General features: G+C 51.2%; 9 protein-coding genes across 9 annotated transcripts; 5 read left to right on the forward strand and 4 right to left on the reverse strand.

The window, feature by feature from the left end:
• Positions 1-262: 262 nt before the first annotated feature.
• On the forward strand, positions 263-2,632 carry CTAM01_00628 (uncharacterized protein; the record flags this gene model as incomplete). The annotated part of the gene is made up of 6 exons (XM_060516678.1): positions 263-411; positions 1,256-1,292; positions 1,345-1,401; positions 1,487-1,655; positions 1,767-1,968; positions 2,029-2,632. The coding sequence occupies 6 exons, from the start codon at positions 263-265 to the stop codon at positions 2,630-2,632; spliced, it is 1,218 nt and encodes a 405-aa protein (XP_060388140.1).
• Positions 2,633-2,842: 210 nt separating this feature from the next.
• CTAM01_00629 (uncharacterized protein) lies at positions 2,843-3,349 on the reverse strand (the record flags this gene model as incomplete). The annotated part of the gene is made up of 1 exon (XM_060516679.1): positions 2,843-3,349. The coding sequence occupies one exon, from the start codon at positions 3,347-3,349 to the stop codon at positions 2,843-2,845; it is 507 nt and encodes a 168-aa protein (XP_060388141.1).
• Positions 3,350-4,095: 746 nt separating this feature from the next.
• CTAM01_00630 (uncharacterized protein) lies at positions 4,096-4,432 on the reverse strand (the record flags this gene model as incomplete). The annotated part of the gene is made up of 2 exons (XM_060516680.1): positions 4,096-4,143; positions 4,208-4,432. 2 exons carry the CDS (start codon positions 4,430-4,432, stop codon positions 4,096-4,098), a joined length of 273 nt encoding a protein of 90 aa, XP_060388142.1.
• A 3,226-nt stretch (positions 4,433-7,658) lies between these two features.
• CTAM01_00631 (uncharacterized protein) lies at positions 7,659-8,903 on the forward strand (the record flags this gene model as incomplete). Its single annotated transcript, XM_060516681.1, has 5 exons — positions 7,659-7,869; positions 7,929-8,002; positions 8,064-8,250; positions 8,304-8,416; positions 8,475-8,903. 5 exons carry the CDS (start codon positions 7,659-7,661, stop codon positions 8,901-8,903), a joined length of 1,014 nt encoding a protein of 337 aa, XP_060388143.1.
• Positions 8,904-9,641: 738 nt separating this feature from the next.
• Positions 9,642-10,792, reverse strand: CTAM01_00632 (uncharacterized protein; the record flags this gene model as incomplete). The annotated part of the gene is made up of 3 exons (XM_060516682.1): positions 9,642-9,652; positions 9,782-10,333; positions 10,741-10,792. 3 exons carry the CDS (start codon positions 10,790-10,792, stop codon positions 9,642-9,644), a joined length of 615 nt encoding a protein of 204 aa, XP_060388144.1.
• Positions 10,793-11,820: 1,028 nt separating this feature from the next.
• Positions 11,821-13,175, forward strand: CTAM01_00633 (uncharacterized protein; the record flags this gene model as incomplete). Its single annotated transcript, XM_060516683.1, has 2 exons — positions 11,821-12,423; positions 12,477-13,175. 2 exons carry the CDS (start codon positions 11,821-11,823, stop codon positions 13,173-13,175), a joined length of 1,302 nt encoding a protein of 433 aa, XP_060388145.1.
• Positions 13,176-15,078: 1,903 nt separating this feature from the next.
• Positions 15,079-15,597, forward strand: CTAM01_00634 (uncharacterized protein; the record flags this gene model as incomplete). Its single annotated transcript, XM_060516684.1, has 1 exon — positions 15,079-15,597. The coding sequence occupies one exon, from the start codon at positions 15,079-15,081 to the stop codon at positions 15,595-15,597; it is 519 nt and encodes a 172-aa protein (XP_060388146.1).
• Positions 15,598-16,300: 703 nt separating this feature from the next.
• CTAM01_00635 (uncharacterized protein) lies at positions 16,301-17,258 on the reverse strand (the record flags this gene model as incomplete). Its single annotated transcript, XM_060516685.1, has 2 exons — positions 16,301-16,562; positions 16,660-17,258. The coding sequence occupies 2 exons, from the start codon at positions 17,256-17,258 to the stop codon at positions 16,301-16,303; spliced, it is 861 nt and encodes a 286-aa protein (XP_060388147.1).
• A 2,681-nt stretch (positions 17,259-19,939) lies between these two features.
• CTAM01_00636 (uncharacterized protein) lies at positions 19,940-20,308 on the forward strand (the record flags this gene model as incomplete). The annotated part of the gene is made up of 1 exon (XM_060516686.1): positions 19,940-20,308. One exon carries the CDS (start codon positions 19,940-19,942, stop codon positions 20,306-20,308), a length of 369 nt encoding a protein of 122 aa, XP_060388148.1.
• Positions 20,309-21,089: the final 781 nt, after the last annotated feature.

Below are 21,089 nucleotides of genomic sequence, written 5' to 3' on the forward strand. Positions count from 1 at the left end.
GATGCCTTGGGGGTTAACGCGCCATTGACGGTTTAGTATTCTAGCAAACACATCAACAGTGATCGAACATGTCATTAGATTGGAGTGGGGATATGGGAGCGATCGTCCCAAGACTGAGGGATCCCAAGGCTGAGGAACCAGTCAAAGAATCGTATTGAAAATTTCGATGGTAAGGTAGCATTAGGTGGGAGTGGCAGCTCATGTTTGCGGTACCGGCATATCGAGCCTGCCACGTTTTCGAGTGACCATTCGTTTTGCCAAGATGGCGGGAAAGTGGGCACTGGAGTTCATTGGACGCATCCCCTGGCTCATGCATGAGGCATGGAAAGGTCTGACGACGATGGCCTCCTGGGACAGGTCTAGCCCGGGACTCCGGGGCGCCAAAGCTTTCTTATTCAGACGCGGCTCCTCGTATGTCTCATTGCCTACTGCAGAGGTGTTGCGAACTTGCCACTCTTACCTTCACCAACTGAATCAGCGGCTGACAGCCCCTCATTTTCGAACCTCTTGACCATCTGGCCATCAAGTGCGATTCAATGTCAGAAATCAATTTGAGCCCCAACAAACCCGTGACGATATCATCTAGATGGGGAATATGAGAGCGAGGCAAGAGGGCAGCAATCACTGCTAATGTTTGCCTCCTTACCAACTGCCACCGGCGATCCAACGGTTTAGTAACTTAGTTCGGCATATTCATCCATGTCCTGATGGCGACGTCCAACCAGAACACTTCATGCGCCGGCACCAACAGCAACACCAATTCGCTTGTTTGCTAACATGATGCATATCATCCCTGTCGCACACCCACAGGCAGGCACAAGGTCCGATTACATCAACTTCTCGGCCGCAAGGGAATTTCCTTTATCTTCGTCTTATATCTGCAAAGCATATTCCTGGTGCTCGGACGAAGATGGATGAAGCGCAGACGGCAAGCCGCATTCACCTTTCTCACTTTGTGTGACCAGATGTTCCTGCATCCAATTTGTTTGGACTCCCACTTGCACAATGGTTTCCATCGCATACCACTCGGACCACGACATCTCTGGCATTCTGACTATCTCACACGGAGTACTGAGTTTTGTGGCCACTGTTCTCTTCTTGCTCAGACTTTATGCCTCATGGAGGACACCACATGCAATATGGACAGCAGATGTTCATATTTCTTTGATAGCTTTGGTAAGTACTCGCCACAACTCACATTGAAACAATACGAGACATGGCGCAAAGTGGAACAAACTGACTCAAAGGATAAAAGCTGGCAAATCACGCTTTGCTTGCTATTGAACTTGCCGGTAAGGTTATCCCGATGATCTTCGAGGCAACAAAGCTAACGATCTAGTCTAGCTGTTCCACTCGGTCTTGGGACCAACATTCAAGATGTCATGGAAAATCAACCTGGCGGTACCGCCCCTCTGTTCAAGGCAAGTACCAGACTCTTTGCAATCCTCAGCGATTCTGTGCCAAGTAACTGACACATGAGATCTAGTGTATTCTGGCCATCGACATTATACACTGCGTAGCATGCTCGGCCGCCAAGATAGCAGTCCTCGCGATGTACTATCGCCTTTTCTCAGCTTCAAAGGTTTTGCGGTGCTGGGTATGGGGAACAACGATCGCAATCTTGCTGTGGCTCATTGCTGTGATTTTTGTCAGCAGTAAGTGATATTCTAGTGGAGACTCCTTGGTTATTCCTTGGCTTTCGACCTCGGCGATCAGTACCCATCTTCGAACGAGAGACAGTACTGATATTCCTGCACAACGCACAGCTTTCTCGTGTCTGCCTGTGGAGTACCACTGGGATAAGTCGCTTCCGGGCAGCTGTATGGGGATCAGCAAAATAGGGATTCTATTCCCGAACATCCTCTTCGACATCATAGCCATGGTCCTTCCCATCAACGAGATATGGAGGCTTCAAATGCGACGGACCAAGAAAGCGGCACTCACAGGCATCTTCTTGATCGGCGGCAGGTATGGAAACACCTTCATCAAGCCATGCTTGCCCCCGAGTCAATGACTGACTTTTTCCAGCGTAATCCTCATCTCCATCTCCCGACCGCTTCTCTTCTGGATCTTCCGTCCAGTGCCCGGTATAGCGCACAACGTCAGCCAGACAACCATCTTCCCCTACACGGCATCGGCCGCCGAAGTCTGCCTCGACATCATCGGCGCCTGCCTGCCGCCCTGTGCGTCTCTCTTCAGGCGCTTCTTTGGTGGCGTCGTGAGCGTTGTGAAATCAGGACATCATTACTCCACCTCGCGGGGCAAATCCAGCGGCAAAGATTCGTCTACAAAGAGGTCCAGCAAGGTACACGCACTCACCATCGGTAAAGCGAGTAACCGCAAGCGGGCCGCAGCCGCCAATGACACAATCGATCTCGAGGGGTCTTTTGAACGGCTCGGGGACGGTGTGAGCTGGCAAGGGTCGACGGACGAATTGTATGGGATGGATGATCTTCAGCACAGCAAAGCGAACGTGATTGATGGCAAGGAACGTGATGGGATATGCGTCAGGCATGATATCCAAATTGATCATGGGGGCACAGTTACGGAGGAAGACATTAGAAAGTGGCACCGAGGAGACGTCTTCGACGGGAGATCTAGCAGACTTTCGGGAGAAGCTAGGGGATTATGAGTCTTCCAAGTTGCGTTTCTACTTAACTGATGTAAGATTTTGTACATTTTGGATCTATAGTATATGCTTCTTCCGAATCATATGTTGTCTGTGTACAGGTTGGTATCCGCCTCTACGGTTCAATTTTCCATCAACTTTTACTCCTTGTGTCAGATATGACTTGAGCCTGGAGTACAGAAGCCTTACACCTGCCCACCGGTTGCTACTTTCTCACAACTCAACCCACTCCTCCAGGTCCTCCCATTGCGGTATCACATCCTCTTTATATTCCCTATCCATCGAAACCTTCACCCACTCATCATCCTTGCCAAAGCTCAGATCAGCCTTTTTGAAATACGCCAGAATGATAATACATCCCTTATTCCCCAGCGAAATAGCCATGATCTCGCCAACGACCTCGTTCGCGAGCTTGTCTTTTGGCGCGACAGTGATCTGGACATTCTCCCGTTTCCCTTTCATGGCGACGTCTCTGCATTCCGAATCGTCGGTGAACGCATGTATACGGACGCCATATCCGGTGGTGGTTTTGCCCGCGGCGACGAGTCTGAAGCAGTTGATATACTTGTCGTTGATTCGGACAGAGATGGATTGTTCGAGGTCGTCAAATTCGTGGGTGGGCTTTTCGCGGGGAGGTGCAAGATGTCCGTATCGCTCCATGTAACCATATGAGGATATAATGTTTTTAGCCGAGGAGTTTGATGTGGGATTCTGAGACATTGTTCCAGTGAATTGTACCGATTCCTTGTGAGTTGGATATCTTGGTAGCTGATGAAGCTTCGTGAGGGAGATGTATCTGTTGTGCAGAATGTTGCCGTATTGTGGACTTCAACGCAGGCTAAGGCTTGATAATCTAGTCGCACCTGGTTATATCTCCGAATGCTTTCTACCCTATCCTCAGTTAGAATGAAGTCACCAATTAAATACAAAAGTTCGAGAGAAAATGGACATATCAGAAAAGACTAATCCATTCGTGGGCAAACTTTGAGTTCTCCAGTTCCGTGGTAGCGGAAGAGAACTGCCTTCGACTGCTAGGCTCGGGTACCTTGTTATCGGAGGAAAATGAATTTCATGAGTAACAAGTACGATTCCATGGCCCAAAAGCTCTTTAACAAATTCTTGAGTTTTCTATCTTGATTTTAGTTTTTCTCATGAGATCCTTTCGGCTACCTATCAGGCTACTCAGCACCAATAAGGTCAGGATTTGGTCCACCCTGAATACCTGGCAAACGGGTTCCTAGCCCGAATCCAATCATTCCCGTAGTCTTGTTCAGAATGTCCTCCTCATCTTTGGTCTCAGACCTCAAATTGTTGAAAAGCATCCATATCCCACTCCCTCACCTTCTCCCTCGCCACCCCACAAGGCCTAAAGTGTTTAAATTCAATTGTAGCAAGTGCAGACACTGTCCAAACAGTCAACAACCATCAAGGCCACAACACGGCACGAGGAAAGGATTTACGAGAACTTACTTCTTGGAGTTGCAGTATCCACCAGTTCCCTTCAACCCAAAACACTACACCAAACTCGTCAGCGAAATTCCATCAACGAGCCGTGAAGATCCGCGTCAGAAACAATACCTTAACCTGACAAGCCTTATCGCCCAAGAACGAACACGTCCATCCCTGACGGGCCTCGAGGATCTCTGCGGCGCGCTTGACGACTTCGGTCTCTTCTGCAGAAAGGATAGTACGGTCCTTGAGCTGTTCAGCCGCCGCTGCCGGTTGCGCGATGGGGTTTGCGAAGACTGTCGTTGAAGAGATGGCCAGCGCGGCGACGGAGAGGAAGGTCTTTGAGAAGTGCATTTTTGAGGAGAACGTTTGTCTGTTTGGATTGAGAAGGACAAGGTATTTCAGTTGTGGGACAAGGTAGATGAGTGTAAGTAGGACTTGCTTGGTGGATGTAGTGATCAAATGATAGAACTTGTGAGCTTGGAAGTCTAGAGATATGGAATAAGAAGGCCTTTCGACTGTTGGTCTTTATAGATATTCCCCAAGCACATCAACGACCCAAGCTCTACCCCAAGCCCGTCGACATCTCCAACCTGTTCACGTAACATCTCCCCGTCTTCCGTCTCCCTCTCTCGCTCATCTCCTTCGCAGCTAACTTTCGAAGGCAAAGATCCGCAGACCAAAAGTCTGACGATCTCGCGGAGGATAGTTGTGGCTGACAACCTCATTACAAGATTTTCATGATCGGCAAGTCTCACAGGGACGAAAACCCTCCTCTCCTCAAGGCGGATATTGAGGCCCGAAGATTACCGATTACAACTGACGAGTCAGGAATAGATAGCAGGCTGTAGTAAATGACTATCACGCACGGCAGGTTAGCCTAAGAGACCGGTACCTATGCCAAGAAGCCTATCCTATATCTGGCCCCGCAAAGCTTCAACTCCCTATCACCTCGTGGCGTAGCTTATCAGACCAACATTGAAACAAGAACGCGGAGTCTCCGCAGCCGCCTCCGCTATGTTAATAGTTCACTCAAGTGGCAACGTATAACCGACCGAACTACTACGTAAACTCAAGCAAGCTTTTGGTCAAAGTGGCCACAGTAGGTAGGTAAGACACAAGACCCTGAAAAATAGCCCCGCGCCGGAAACAGCCTCAACGTGGACATAGGTAGACTGGGGAGGCTAAAATGTCTCTCTGGTGGAGGCCAAGACATGGACTAACAAGTTGGCATGCGGGTGTAGCCGTCGCCGACGACGCCGAGCCCGGTTGATCTCCACGTTCGGACTTTTATCACGTAACAAGTCGTCCAACGACAATGGTAAGCAGCCAAGATAGCCACTGTGACAAGTCAGAAACGGGATGATCTCCTCCTTCAGATCGCCAGGGAGTCAAAACAGGCTTCACACCAAGACTTCTAGGTACCCCGACGACAAGCCCTACATCGCCTGCGACTAGCTCGTGGGTACGGTGAACGAAGTTGGAAATGATCCGGGTAATTCTGACACAGAGCTGAACGAAGCTGAAGCTGGACACCTAGGCGCAGAAACACCATAAAAGCCAAGAAGCTAAGAGCTGTCAAACTCCACGATGTCTCATGGCCTCCTCAAATTCGCATTCCTCACCATACGCCAAGCCACAGTAGCCACCCGCAGTCATGTTTGCCACATCAAGGGGGAAGCGAAAAGCCACACCTGCAACGCTAAGAGAGCGGCCCGTCGGCCGGGAGCCAAGCTGCTTCCTTTGGTGTAGTGTGTGCTTTTTGGTGGCTCGGATGTTCTTGGCGTCCGTTGAACGTGGGCTTGCCATCCTTTCGTCCTTGTGTACATGGCAAGCTTGCTTGCAGTCTGCATCTCCGCCGCAGAAGCAAGTGCATCTTTCCAAAGTCTTTGCACCTGGAAGAGTACTCAAAGTGCAGCATGCACAATAAAGCCTCTACATAATCAAGAGCCCACACGTATCTAATATTGCAAGAAGCTCGTCCTCGCGTTCCGAGCAGCTGGAGTCGGAGACCGGGAATGAAAGCTCCGGTTCAGACCCTTCGCAGTCATGACGTGCTCGCCGTGACGCAAAACAGGCTGTCAATGTCATCGGGAGAGGCAGGGTCCGCTGGGCCAGAAAGAGCTTTCAAGCAGCATAAATAAGCTATTTTGACTTTCTCCTGGCATACGGCTGGAAGATATATACAAGTCCCAGAAGGAGCGGAGGAATGGAAGCAAGGATGATAATTACCTGAAGACCTGCATGTCAAACCTGCACTCTTATCGATCACGAAGAACTTTGTGGGAAACAAAATGCCTATCTGACCATGCAGGGAAGCAAAGGGCTACTGTGTTGAACGTGATTCGACAGCACAACAGCTGCAGGCCTCGCAGCTACTCTGAGGCTCGGGCACGCGCGCCCTTGGGGGAGAACGTCGAAAAAAGGGAGTTCTGGCACTCTGGTTGAGAAGACTCATGCCCGTCTCAAGCCCTTCCAAGATGGCCAAGAGCCCCGTGTACATAATGCCGTCCATCCGTCTCCCAGAATGTCGGATTCCGCAGGATGAGACCAACAATGGGCTTTTAGAGGTGAGGAAGAACACATTCGAGCTGAAAAGATGCTTACTGTAGCCCAAGCCTGACTGGCCGCCGAATCCCGTGCGATTAAACCTTCCGCCAGGACCACCGGGAGACTAGCCGGCTTGGTCCTCGAGTGTCAGGTCCAGCCAAGGCATTAGGTTCTGGGGTAAGTAGAGTTTTCTCTTGTCAATGTAACTTTGATGAGGAAAGCGTAAGAGCCCAACTCTGTAGCACGATAGGCGAGAGAGAAAACGGCCAAGCTCATACTGCGGATAGCTCGGAGGGGTTCTGTCTTGGTGTCCGACAGGTGGTGGTAACATGGTGTTGAGTCTTGTCTGGGGCCAGTCGCAAGCTTAAACATCCCCCGTTATCCAACCACGTTGGGAGAAACATACGGGCCGTGGTCACCGAGTCGTTGAATGAAACTTGGATATCGAAATAAGGCCGCGGCGGATGCGTGGGGGTGACTTAGCTTGGGGTGCTTCGTTATCGGTGCCTTTTGGATCTCCGACGCTTTGTTGGTCGGTGATCGGCCATGGGTGTTGAAACCGCGCAAAGAGCCGCCCGCCACGTGTTGGTGATGGCCGTATGTATTGTGATACGTCTACCGTGCGCGAAACCGCAAATTCTCACACAAGACATGACGTTGAGGTTCCCATTGCGAAAAAAGAGGAGCAGTCGAACTCCGTTTTGGATCTCCTTATCCTCCCCCCGGTGCATCGTACATCCTCATTTGCGGTAGTGTAAAGGAGGGAGGATGTGCGGGGGATTTTCCCGTAGCCCTGCATCCGCGTGAATGAGAATTAAGGCTTATGTTCCAGGAACAACCCAGTGACATAAAGCGTTACGACTCGAGGAACTTCTGGACCACTGCACTGACTATTGCCTCCTTTGGCCGATAGTTGGGGTGGCTGTGCGTTCCGCTTTCCGGTTTCGCATTGATTTCAGATCCCGCCGTCTCCCTACTTGATGTGCGTGTTCTCCTCCCCCCCTGGGTCATTCTGCCCGCTCTCATCAAAATGGGTGTTGGTCGCATATTTTCTCGTCGACGTTGGAGCCGGGTTGTTGAACAATCAGATTCTCATCACCAACAGTCGCCGGCAGTTTCTACCATGCCCGACGTCGAGATGGCCCGAACGGGAAGCGTACAACGGCAAGGAGAGAAGGAAGAGGATACCGAATACAGGCCATTGAATTGGAAGAAGATCTTCTTGACGCCAAAGTATATCCGTATGAATCATCCAGTCGGCATCGAAAATACAGGGAAAACTGACCTGGGCGACGTGCAGCATTTCACCTTTTGGGCATAGCCATCATTGTGGCGACAGTCTTTATCAGTCTTCATCATGATGAGGTCGTTGAGGTATTTGGCATCTTATTGAGAGCGAAGAAGGTGCATACACTAACATGTACGGCAATCGTAGAAATTGAGACCATTTTCTGAAAAGGTCCGGTCGCTACCCGGAGGGTTCTTGATCCCGATCGCCATCTTGGTGCTGATCTCGTTCCCGCCCCTTTTTGGCCACGAGATTGTGGCTCTTTTGTGCGGTGTGGTGTACGGCTTGTGGATTGGATTTGCCATTGTCGCAGCCGGCACTTTCATCGGAGAGAGTACGACGCTCATAAGCCCTCACGTATGACCAGATCACTAACTCGGCCTGCAGTTGGAACCTGGTTTGCGTTCAAGTACACCTTGCGACGCAAGGCCCAAAAGCTGGAGAGGACTAACCTCAACTATGGTGCTTTGGCGCGATTGACTCGCGACGGCGGATTCTGGGTATGTTCATTGGCATGCGCAGTTTGTGTAGTTGAACTGTGTGACTGACATCTAACAGATTGTCTTCATCATTCGGTTTTCGGTCATTCCGTCCCATTTCTCGACCGCGGTGTTTTCGACATGCGATGTGAAGTTTTGGCACTTTGCCGTGTCGACGTTCTTGACGCTTCCGAAGCAGATCATTCTCGTCTACCTCGGTGTCCTCCTGATTGAGAAGAAGTCGAACAACAGCAACAACACTATCAAGAACATTGTCTTTGGCGCAACATTCGTTCTGACCATCGCACTCGCGATATACATCTATGTCAAAATGAGAAGAGTCAAGAAGATGCTGTTGCAGGAGCAGGAGGAGAGGAGAGTGCAGCGAGAGTTGCAGGAGTTGCCTCAGAAGGCTGAAGTCGACGCAGTCGAGACGGAGATTGTACCCCTGCAGCCAGGCGCAGCGACGGTGCGAACAGACAGACCGGGATACCCACACTGGATTTGAGGGCTAGCAGCCATGATAGGGAAAGATGGAATCTTGAGAGAAAACAGATGTCCAGGGATTCAGGACACACAGGGACGGGGGGAACATGGGACAATTGGTTTTCGGAGTTGGCGTTGGCATGCGCAACATAGCGTTTGAGGGCAAAGAAGAAATGATTGGCTTTAGTTCTGACAAGATGAGCGCCTTTCCTGAAAGTCGCAAAGTGAATGCCGGCTGTACTGGCTTTGCACCAGTGGACAGGAGGCACTGACAAGTTGCCAAGGTTTGCCAGCCACCGGAGTTGTTTCCGTCGAGCGAAGGCACAATAGTACGAAGGGTCAGAATCTTCCGATATCGACGTTGGCGAGTCGGTCTCGTGCGTGAGATCGTTTCGAGATGCGCGACATACAGAAAGGCGCCTGAAATTGCCAATTCTAGACGATGTGCTAAGACAGATCAGACTGTATTCGAAAGCCCCCCCAAGCTGCTGTACGCATCAGTTGGCTGATAGAAACACATACTTTGGTGATTCTCCTATGGATCAATCCAGACTCTTGCTACACGGGGGAGGATTGGGCTGTTCAGCTCGATATCTCTAATTATCAGCCAGGTTGGCTTTCAGCTAAGCAGTTGATCGTGGCCGCCTCGATGGGGTTTCTGGAGTTGGATTTGGACAATCTCCATATCAAACAGCAACAGCTCTATCTCATCGGATCTCTGCGAAGTGTATGCCAGAAGAGGGAGTCATCTGTGCACTCGTTACGCCGTCCTTGACATCTTTGCGAGAAATGCCATCGAATTCCGGCAGGAAGGTGGGCTAGACATGACGAGCCGTCCCCTAGCGATCCGGTCAATGGGATGATCCCGGGGGATTATGATGTGCAGAGAGTTTTTCCGACCTAATGGGAGAATATCTCCGGAAGAAGTCCGTGATGAGGTCGAGACTTGAGTTGAAGGTTGCAGGTGTGACAGGTTGGGGGTCGTCGAGCGAGTCGTTGAGGATCCGGCCGAGTCGTGGCTTGCGAAGGAAAGAAACAAATCTGAGGAAGCACAAGCCACATTTCTCTTGCCCTGGACTTCAATCGCTGTTTCCTGCACCCAAGCCAATGTGGGATGCCGCAAGTGACTAATTCGAGGTCGGCAAGGCTCAAGCTCAGAGCGTAATTCACCCCGCCTCCGGTGCTGAGTCCGCTGTGGCCGATGCCTCTGGAGTCTTCTGCAGGCCCGGACCCCGGAGCGGATTCTGCGCGCTGGACGGTCGTGGTCTGGTCCCTGGGCGGGGACTCCTGCTGGGGCTGAAGAGGTAAAAATAGCATCAATCTCAAGAAATTGTCCGCAGCACGCACTTACAGGGTCTACGTCGGTGGCTGTTCCGGTGGCCCTGTTTCGTTCATTCCGGGGAAATGAGGATGCAGATGGCTCTGCGGCCTGCCTCGAGCAAGAGATTGTTCCTACCGCTACGGAGTGAGGTTCTAGATGAGAGTAGACGGGCCAGCTCTGCACGGCAGGTGAGCAACGGTGAAGGTGGGTAAATGTTCACTCATACGCGGAGGAACCGGTAATAGAGTGCCGTCCATTCCTCACCCGGAGTTCCTCCATGTCGTTTTCTCTCTGATGCTCCATATGTCCCATGTCCGGGCCATGACAGGGGTAACGGGTCTTCGATTGAAGCATTTGGATGATCAGAACAATTATCAAAGAGTTTGCTGTACCTCAAACCACGTGAAGCCATATAGTCATGTTTGACGGGACGGATAGGTAGTGTCTTGAGCAACTCAGCAAACGTCTTCTTTTAATGTTTCATCAAAAGAAGACTCGTTTGATGAGGCTCAAGTACAGCTTGGTAGAGCCCAGAAACCTGACCATACCTTAATGAGCACAAACGCCTTGGCCCTCCACCATGACCTCATACGCGGATGAAACAACGCGTTTTCTAAGGAGCTAAGGCCAGCGGCCTCCAACTCATCAGTTGGCCTGCTGTGAGTACGTATGCAGTGATGCACCTGTGCTCTGGGCTATGGACGGTCCAGTATTTGTGGACAGACACTTGGAGACAGAGATGCAGGAGGCAGGGGGCTCAAAGACACGATGTGGAAATCAAGACCCAAGAGCCAAGATCAGGGTCTTTCCGGTGGCATTTGGGTAGCATTTGCAGAAGCTTCATGTACCTTACTAAGGTAACGTGGTAACCTAACGTCTCTTGGCAAATGAGCAATAGCAAACTTGCTGCTAGTCCCCTGATTCCCGGTTTACTGCCGTCAATCACCAACTCGATTGAGAAATCCGTTGGCGGTGGCGTTCGCATCTTGATTTCCCCCCTTCCTCAAGTTGGACCCTGCAATCGCCAACCAGCTGCAAGCCGCGCGCAAAAAACGGCCCTTTACTTGCCGTGAGATGCTCAGCACCTAATCGTAGCGCGGCCACTATCGACGTCGGGGTGGCACGGTGCGTGTAGTTGGTGATAATTGGTAATTGGAGGCTTGAATAGCAAACTTTACAAGGTTGAAGAAAACCTGAAGAGAGGAACTGGGACCAGATAGGTGAAGTGGGCAGGAGGAGCCTGGCTGAGTCTCGAGAAGCCGTCCACAATCCACGGTGGTGCGGCATGCTTTTCCCCTTCCCTTCTGGTCCCCCCGGTCCACTCGGGTGCCTTCTCTCGCCCAGTTCCTTGGTATTCAGCCATTACGAGTACAATCCTGGCCACTGAGAGCTGCTGCGCCTCCTTCCAGACCACCCATCGTCTGTCTACCTTGCCTTTAGTCTGGTCTTAGCCATCAAAACAATAAATCCAGCTTTGTTTCTTTTTTGGCGTCTCAGAACCGCTACATACATAATCGAGACCGTTTTACCCAAAGTCCCAAATCGCACCGAACATCATTTGCGCGCGATTCGAAAGTCCCGAACCAACATCGCTCAAACCCACCCAAATTACGACGTCATGGCTGCTGTGCCGTCAGATCCTCCAGCTGTGGCTGCCACCACCAACACCAATTCTGTCCCGACGAACAGCGATGCCAAGAAAGCATCTGACTCCACGGAGACAGCTACACACGCCGCGGAGCCCAATGCTACGACAACAACCGAGGAGTTGAAGGCCGCTCCGGAGCCCAAGAGCGCAGAGGACACAAACGGACTGTCTTCGTCGAACGGTCAAGATGCGACGGGGGACGAGCCGAAGCCTAGTCTACCTCCTCGGCCGACATCAATAGACGCCAGGGAGGGACTGCCGCCCACTGGCCAGTCTGTACAACAACCACCAAACACCGCCACGACAACGAGCACCAGGTCGCCAAGGACCTCTACGACTCAAGGCGCTGATACGGCAGCGACCTCGATAGAAATTGACAACACCAAGCCCGCCGACTTCGAGGGCGAAATCTCTACCAATAACGACCTGCCAACGCCCCAGATTCTGAAGAAGATCGAGAACTATGTAGTGCTAGATCGTCATGGGAAGAGCCACACGTTCAAGAGCTTATACACCGGTCGCAATGTCGCGAGGCGAGTCCTCGTCATCTTCATCCGCCACTTCTTCTGCGGCGTAAGTCTTCAACCAATCCCTACACAACTCTTCTCCTTGCTAACCCTACCAAGAATTGTCAGGAATTCCTACGATCTCTCTCCGAATCGATAACCCCCGACGCTCTGCTGGGTCTTCCCATGAGCACGTTCATTACCGTCGTCGGATGCGGCAACCCTGGTCTGATTGAAATGTACCTCCAGGAGACGGGCTGCCCCTTCCCCGTCTACACCGATCCTACGCGACGTCTCTTCGACACCTTGGGCATGACGCGCACCCTCGCGCTAGGAGCTCGACCGGCCTACATGCGCAAATCCATGCTCAAATCAGCCGCCGAGAGCGTATTCCAGGGGTTGAAGCAGGTCAAGAGCGGTCTAGCCACAAAATCGGGCGACCACAGACAAGTTGGCGGCGAGTTCCTCTTTGAACCACTCGAGCTCGTCACGCCCGTCTCGACGCCATACGCCGAGCGGCAGATCGAGGAAGCCATGACGTCGAAAAAGAACAGCATCGACAATAAGGAGGGTATCGACGGAGAGGGTGGCGACGATTTTGAGCCGGAGGAGAAGAGAGTGACGTGGTGCCACCGCATGCGCTCCACGCGAGACCACGCCGAAATACCCGAGCTGATGGAGATTCTCGGACTCAACGGGTCCGGAAAGCCTCCCGCTCACGAAAATAAGAGGTGGTCCAGGGCACTGGAGACGAGGAAGGGCACTGGGTTGAGCATGGCTAGCCAGATGAGCAAGTTGAGCGAACAGGAACGAGCATAGGAGCGACAAGGCTTCTTTTGGGTCGTGGACGGGTCAGTGCGGTCCATCCTCCGCCGAGGCTCCGAGAATTGGGGATGATTATACTCATAGGTTACGGATCCAGGCCGTGCTGCGTGGTGCGTAGATGACCGCGGGCAAGCTGCCGAGTGGTCTTTCTTGTTGTTGTTTTTATGTTAGGATTGATATCAGCATAGCCACTAAATGATACCTGCAGCACACATCACATCTTACAACTTCATGGCAGGACAGGTTGCATATGGCAAGGCGACGGACCTGGGGTCTCCTCGATGACTACGTTCCAGTGTGGTAAGATGTGGTTGAATCTACTCGACGAGGACGGGTGCCTCATTCCATGGACGAGATGAAGGGAGCTACAAGGTTTGATTACAGCCAGATCATCCAAACTCGGGCACAACTTTCTACCGCTGTCCCTCGTACCGGCCACAACTTGAGGCCTCTCAGGTTACAACCCGTCTTACGTCTCCTTCGCCATTCTGGGACCAACGCGGAAATAAGCAGGATGTTGCGAGTACGACGAAATACCTAAAACGTATCGTCAGATGAACTAAGGCACTGCCAATCTCATCGGCTGAGTCGGTACCTTGCATCCTTCCGGCAGCCTTCGGCACCTTCGCTCAACACCACACTTTCTCGGGAAAAGAGTCAGATTCCTAGTCTTCGAGCTCGCGAGCTCGCGAGCTCGTATAGGCGTCGCTCCTGACATGAGAGGACGGCGACATGACCTTGATTCCTAAACTCCTTTCGTTATCGTCTTTGCTGACGACAAAATGTCTCAAACTCATCGCCAACAAAGCTCTCAGGCTCGTTCTCATACCCCATGATCCTCACAACCGGCCCGGATGAAGTCACTACAAGACTCGGATCCTTCAAGAGCCCAGCTTTTTAGTATGTATACCAAGGTCACGAGAAAATCTGCTCCGTCTTACACGAAATGTTTATCCAATCGGGCGCGAACCCTGAGCCTTTCTGTCACGGTAGGTATTGGTAAGCTAGCCGTAGATGGGCACTAGTTAGACCTTTCCTTCTCGTTACTTCTTTTGGAGAATGCATGTTCCCGTGGAGGCTGTCAAAGTGCTAAGCTTATATTTAGAACATGCAAATCTGGGGAAAGGCAGGCTACCTAAGCAAGTCACTTAGGGCGTAACTTTGTAAGCTTAGCCTGGCAGTAGCTTCTTCAAATTCCCGGCTGAATCTGACTGGCCTTTTTCGTTGTCAGCTTTCGATCTTGCAGGGCTGAGCAACGAACCCGCCGAGTAGGGAGGGCGTGCTGACGGGCGTGAGATCCTCAGCCCGGGTTTCTTCACTTACCGCGAAGCAGCAGCTAACGCAAGGCAGGAAACCGCATGGAAGGAAGAAAAAAAAGCGGAGGGATTTTTTGGAAGATTCGATTGTTACGGCTATCTCAGCAGGGAGATCGTATAGGGTTTGGTCTTTCCAAGAAAGGCTACGACAAAAAGTCTCCGCAAGGCTTTTAGTGAGGCGGAGTCGGTTTCTTTTGCCCTACATTGGTAGATGACTTGCGAATGTTGGCCTCGTGGTGCCCGTTGTGATATCCGAGAGCTGAATGCTGGAGGATTGTGACATCTCCCTCACTCTCCATCAGCCGCGATGTTGTCTCCCAACTCGCCTTCGCCTGGTGGGATTCCGGGCGCAGCAGTTGATGATCCTTCTACGAGGTATCGTGATGGACCGAAGAACCTCTTCAATACGAAGAGGACGACGAGATGAAGATATCTATAAAGCAGGATACTTCCCTCGTCTTCAACAACACCTTCCTCTCATCCACACCATCAGCAATAGCTTCACTTTCAGCCTAACAAGCTTACCAACCCCTCAACTTCCTCTCACCAACCAAACCAAAACCCCCCTTACCAACCCAACAATGCAGCTCACATCAATCCTCATCACCGCCCTCGCAGGCCTCGCCACAGCCCGCTCAACCCCCTCCGAACGCCGCCAAACCTCAACCCCAAGCTGCCGCCTCGTCGCGCCCACAGACCTCAACTTCGGCGTCGCCGACCTTCGCTCCGGCACCGTCGTCACCAAAGTCCTGACCTTCCCCGTCGGTCCCACCACCGCTGGTCCCTGTCAGCTCGTCGGCGCCTTCAGCCAAGGCTTTCCCATCGACCAGGGCGGCGACGCTTTCGCCCGCCTCAACGTGCGCGCGCTGGACGGTCCCGCTGCGGGTAGCTTGGTCGGTAGCTTTGGGCCGCTCGAGGTGGCGAATGACGCTGTTGTCAAGGATACCGTGCAGGTCGTCAACAGCTTTTCGTGCCGTGAGAGTTTGAGCTTCGAGTTTGCTATTGCGAATGATGCGGATGTTGACGTTGATATCAATGTTGCATTCACGGCTTCTGGGCTCGGCGGGTTCTTCGTGCAGGTTGGGGACCAGTGTAACTGAGTAAAGTGTGCTCGGGATATGTTCTAGACGAGGAGAGGCCAGGCACTTGACTTCTTCTCAGTTTCGGTTTAGATGGTGGGATTTGATATTCTGATTTTGCATTTGGGAAGCGCGGGTTTACTCGGGGTCTGGCATGTTGAGCAGCGTAATCATGAGCTCGGGGATTCTGATTGTTGTAACTTTACTGGTACTTCTACCGACTAAACCATTCTGTCCTGAAAGTTTCCTCAGTCCTTCATGAGTTCCCATCGATCCGCCCATATACCTCAGTCTTCTTCCAGCTTAGCCACCACCCCTCTTTGCTCTTGCCTCTCTATCCACCACTTTGGTCGTCCGTCCACTGCCAACAAGCAAATCCGTATCACTGCCATGTAGCAATATGATCTGGTAATTGATTCGAATTGGGACATTCAGAAAGTGCCAAGAGCCGCCAAAGGAGGGCAGACAGCCGTGTAGCCATCAAGAGTCGTCCTGAACGTACAATTTGTCAGTCTTTGATCGGAATGAAGATGGGGGAAGTGACCATATGCATCGAGATATACCTGGGACGTCGATAACTCACATTCGGTGGTTGAATATGTATACAAGTAGCTTCCACTGCATCTTTGTCTCTGCCTTCACGGCACGAAAAGTCGGCTGGAACGCGTTTGACCTCCATGCGAGCTGTAGTCTTGTAGACGATAGGCCGACTTAGGCTGGGAGGCTACATAGTTTCGGCAGGCCCATCGATAGCCATGGCCTCGGAAGAGTTGCCGTTGGCGGCGTTGCTCTCGGCGAATCCGTTCTCGGCGGGCTTGTCCTCGAAAGGGTTAAATTCGAAAGACTCCAAGTTGTCAGAAGCAGGCTTCTCAGTTCGAGACTCGATGCCCTCAGGCTTGTCATCGCCAGGCTTGTCGTCGACGTACTTGCTGTAGTCAATAACGCTTGCCTCGTCCCAGTCAAAGGTGTTCTCGCAAGACGCGCATCTAAACACCCGCGCAAGAAAATTAATAAGAAGCCGCTCAAAAAATAAGAAGAAACAACGCCAAAGTAGTAATTTCCACATGGAGCAAAGGAACTTACTGAACGTAGTTACAGCCACCATCAGCCTTCTCAGCAGGGGACTGACAGACCGGGCACTGCTTGATGGTCAACTGCTCCATGGTACGACGACTCTGACGCTCAAGCTCCTCCTTAAGCTTTCCCTCCGCCTTCCAGCGCGCTTCAACCTCGGCACAGGTCTCGCCCTGGTGAACCTTGTCGCCGCATCCAATGCAGGTGAGCTTTCCGCATGGGCAAGTACCAGTGCCGCTGACGGTGCCGGCAACGTTGTTCAGACCGAAGCGGTAACGAAGCGGGATGTAGCGGCCGCAGGCAGTGTCATGGCAGTACAAGGCGGCGTTGCGGGAGACCTCATCGGCCTCGTCGGCGAGGTCGAAGTAGGTCGTAGCCTCCTTGCGGCGGAGCAACTGGCGGGCCCAAAGATCGGGGAAGGGCTTCTGGGATCCGCAGCCGCCGTCGCACTTGGGCTTGCGGAACGGCTTCGAGATGCACGACTTCAGGTAGGCGGTCGCGCAGGTGGTGCAGTAGGGATCACAACCACAGGAGAAATCCTTGCGGGTGGCTTTCTTGCAGGCCTTACCGCAGAGGACACAATCCTTGATGTCCTTTTTGCCCTCCATGATATTGATGCTTCGAGCGTGGGTTTTCGAATGTTGATGGATGTTGGGGTGCCGACAGCTACCTTGAGGGTGAAGGTAAGCTGATAGTGGATTGGAAAAATGGAAAGTCCAGGAACGAACTTAGGGGTTTGATTTCGAAGAAGGATGGGGCCTGAAACTTCTGGCAGTCTACAGGGCGCTCTTGTTCTTGCCTCTGGATGGGTCTCCTTTGATGGGGGAAGGCACCCTGGCCGTGGAAGGCCATCGTGAGAGTCTCTCGGGAGCACCGGGACGTGGAGGTGCAAGACCATGAAGTATTTGTGGCCAGCCCGGGCTTTTAAGATGATGTCCTCACGAGTTCGAGACGGGGACAGCTTGGCCTAGAAGTGTCTGCACTGAACGTGGCCACCAGAAGGCTTGAGACTCGAGAGTGCTTGAATATCCAAGGCTCTATGGCTAGATGTGCATGAACATCAATCCCCAAAGGTCTAATGTGAAATTGATGGGATTGAAGCATAATCAGAAGAATAAAGAAAGGCAATCATTGACAAGATGTGGTGTAATTGCCGTCAAAATTTCTCCTGGAGTAATGAAAATATTGGCGATGTCTTTGTCTTATGGGAGTGGTTTAAAATATCGAGGCTCATTGAATATCTCTAGTTCTCCTGTCCTCAGATGTTCTTTGGTGCTTTGAAGGTCTGAGATTTGACTTGACTCTCTCTAAATGACAGGACGAACTAGGAATCCACCATCTGTTCACAATATCCACAATGTTTTTGCAGTTTCGGGGCATGGAACGATGGTCTCTGGAACTTAAGATTCAGACTGTGTGATATCCATGACAGGCTAAGTTGATCATTGTCTCATGGCCAACATTTTGCTTGCAGGATAGAACTTTCGAATAGGTACCACGAGAAGTTTTCGGTCTTTGCCCAAAATACACAATTGAGTGGACAAGATCTACTTAGTTAGTGGAAATAAGGTTCTACCATGGCTTGTTACATCTACCTTAGATAATCATCTTTGAATGGTTTTGTTTTAAAGACATAGATAGGCGAATTCTATGGTAGAAAGGCATAGCAACCCTTGTTGATCATCTACCCATTCTGGACCATGGCATATCGATGCATGAGTCAAATTTTGGGCTCAAAGTTGAAAAGGGCAGTTTGAGCTAATGAGAAACCCCTTTATGTTTTGTGGAAGGAGTAAGCACAACTAAAACTCAGAGCAGAGTAACCCGTTGATAGATAAGTAACGTCTTGTTATCGATGCTCCTTTTCTCGACTAGGTAAGTCACCAATACTTTTCGAGTTTTTACAATCTTATTTGGCTCGTAAGCTGGCCTGTGTACCTCGACTGTATGAGTGTGGTATGCGCGTACTGGCTCTCCGTTTTTAGTTGGGCCAGGTAGGACATTGTAATATGTAGGAATTGAAATCCACCTCGGTCCTCACACGTTCAGTGAGTAGAAACCAATTTATTTGATATCACTTACCTTGGGATGCACTTAGCCTCTCACAAATAGACATAGTTGTATGGAAATGGTGCTCACTCGGCCGTACTTGGGATATCACGTTGTACTGCGTATGCACCGTAGCAGCTTGAGGTTTGACTCATGTTACACCAAGGCTCTTCTCATTCTGGACACTTCCGAGGGTATGCCAAGGTCTTGACCGATTCAAAGCGCTTCGACTGTAGGTCATGATCAAGGGCATGGGCTATGTATCATTGGAGCACTTTGATTCTACCCCGCAAGATTAAAATAACCTGCTGGCTGGTGTCTCAGGTATACTCGACACAGTCTGCCATACTTGCTCGGAATGTGAAGAGGAGCAACAGCATAAGGGAGATCATGTAACGGCGAGGGTAAAGATAGAACCATCCAAAAGTCATCGAATAAGGACTGTAGGCTGTCACTTGTCGCCTCAATATCCACAAGGGTTCGCGTTGGACAGACTAACATCAGTACTAGCCCGATTTCCCCTCTCAAGCGGTCAAGCTTATGTTTGCTTCTTGGCTAGTTTAGTGTGTAGCTTCGAATGTTATCCTTGGTTAACCACACCTTTTCGAATGCAACATTACAGCAATATTTCATTGGCTTGGGCTCTATCACAAGAATCCTTCGAAAGTCACCGCAAGTCCGGCCGCACTGAAATACATGAATAGACGATACACGCAGCCGGATGGTAGCACAACCAAGGTACAGCAACACGGCTAACAGAGGCTACGCACTCATACGTAGAAAAATGAGCTGCATGTCCCTCATGTTGCTAGACACATACCGTTGAGAAGGCAGCCAATCCGGTGTTTCTCTCTGTCTATCAACCCCGCAGCTATGCCACAATGTTGTGATCGTATGTCTTTCAGCTGAATCAAAATGAGCAATATATACCGTTCAGCTATGCTGATCTCTTCGGAATAGTAAGACGGGCATGATGTTACCCCTTTGCATCGAAAGCTTGATGAACCGACTTGGAAGCCAGAGCATGGAATTATGAAGTATTGTTAAGAAGCTTATAAAAGCTATGAAAAGTTAAGGAAATAGTCATCTCAACTTAGAAGCTCGAACCCAGCTAACTGTAGCTGTTGAATCTTGCGTGAGCCTCAAGCGAATTGACAGAAACAAAGGTATAGCCCAGCTATCAAAGCCTCGTGATTCGAAAGACAACTGACCAACTCTATGTTTCAGAAATTCGCCCAGAATGCGCTTTGCCACATCCTTAACCATTTTCTTCCTCGCCGCAGCCGCCCAGGCCAGCGTCGCCCAGCAGGATGAACCTTACGCCGTAGCCGCGCGGGCTGACACGGACGAGCCCGTGGCCATACTGGAGAAGAAGGAAGAGCCAGGTCTGGAGAAGAGGGCCTGCAACTACAACGGATGCAAGTGCGACAGCAAGAACAAGCAACTCACCGTCTGCGGCAACTGCGTCTGGAGCCGCGACAGAGGCTACGTGGTGACGAGCAAGAGGATCGCCAACCACATTTACGAGTGCTCGCCCAGCGGCAGATGCTGCGACTACGGTGTCGCCCATGACTGCGGTTCCCTCTCTGCTCGGTGCATTGTGAACTAATTGGGCGGCGGCGACTACTACACTTATTGTCTGAAGGGGTCGATTGAAGGAGCAGAATGAGCTGTCATCTCGGGTTCACGGCAAAAGTTGTGTTTGAAGGTGTCGTCTCAAGTCTGTATTTAACTCGAGTCACTCGCTCAAGTCGGTTTAGATCGTGGGGGTTTGATTCACTGAAGTTGCAGAGGAAACAAAAATCGGTACAAATCATTGGAGGCAATTATGGTTCCATGCAGGAGTGAAGTGCGTAAAGTTGCATGTTCCTGGTTCGAGACACTTATAAGGCAAGACGAGGCGAGTCGAGCCTAAAAATAGGATATCAAATGACGTTGTGACGTGTAAGAGAAGCAAACTTAGCCGACTTGAACCACGATCTGCCGCGTGCAACCCGCAGTCTAGTCGCAGCCCACGGGTAATAGGCGTCTGGAACCTTGTAATTAGCAAGGCCAGAGTTGCAAGAATACGCGCCTCCCATGGTGGTTTTTGATGGGGGGTGGACCGCTTGGCCGCAGACTTGGCTCTTTTTTTTTTTTTAACCGTTCCTATTGCCCCTGGGGAATTTTGCGACTCAAGACCTGAGAATAGACGATCGGTTTTGCTTGGACCAGACGAATCAGGTGACTGCTATTTACCTCCATACCCGAGTTTAGGGAATATTTTTTCACCGCGCCTGTGGAAAGCTCTTACCAGGTGAAACGGGATTGGACATTGCATCCCTTAAAGGGGGCAACTCCCCGGTTAACGACTTACGGGGGCTTACCCCGCGCAGTTGCGTTTACCAGGT

This window comes from Colletotrichum tamarilloi (assembly GCF_030869305.1).
Source record: "Colletotrichum tamarilloi strain Tom-12 chromosome Unknown Scaffold_2.1, whole genome shotgun sequence".
In the NCBI taxonomy this organism is placed as follows: Eukaryota; Fungi; Ascomycota; class Sordariomycetes; order Glomerellales; family Glomerellaceae; genus Colletotrichum; species Colletotrichum tamarilloi.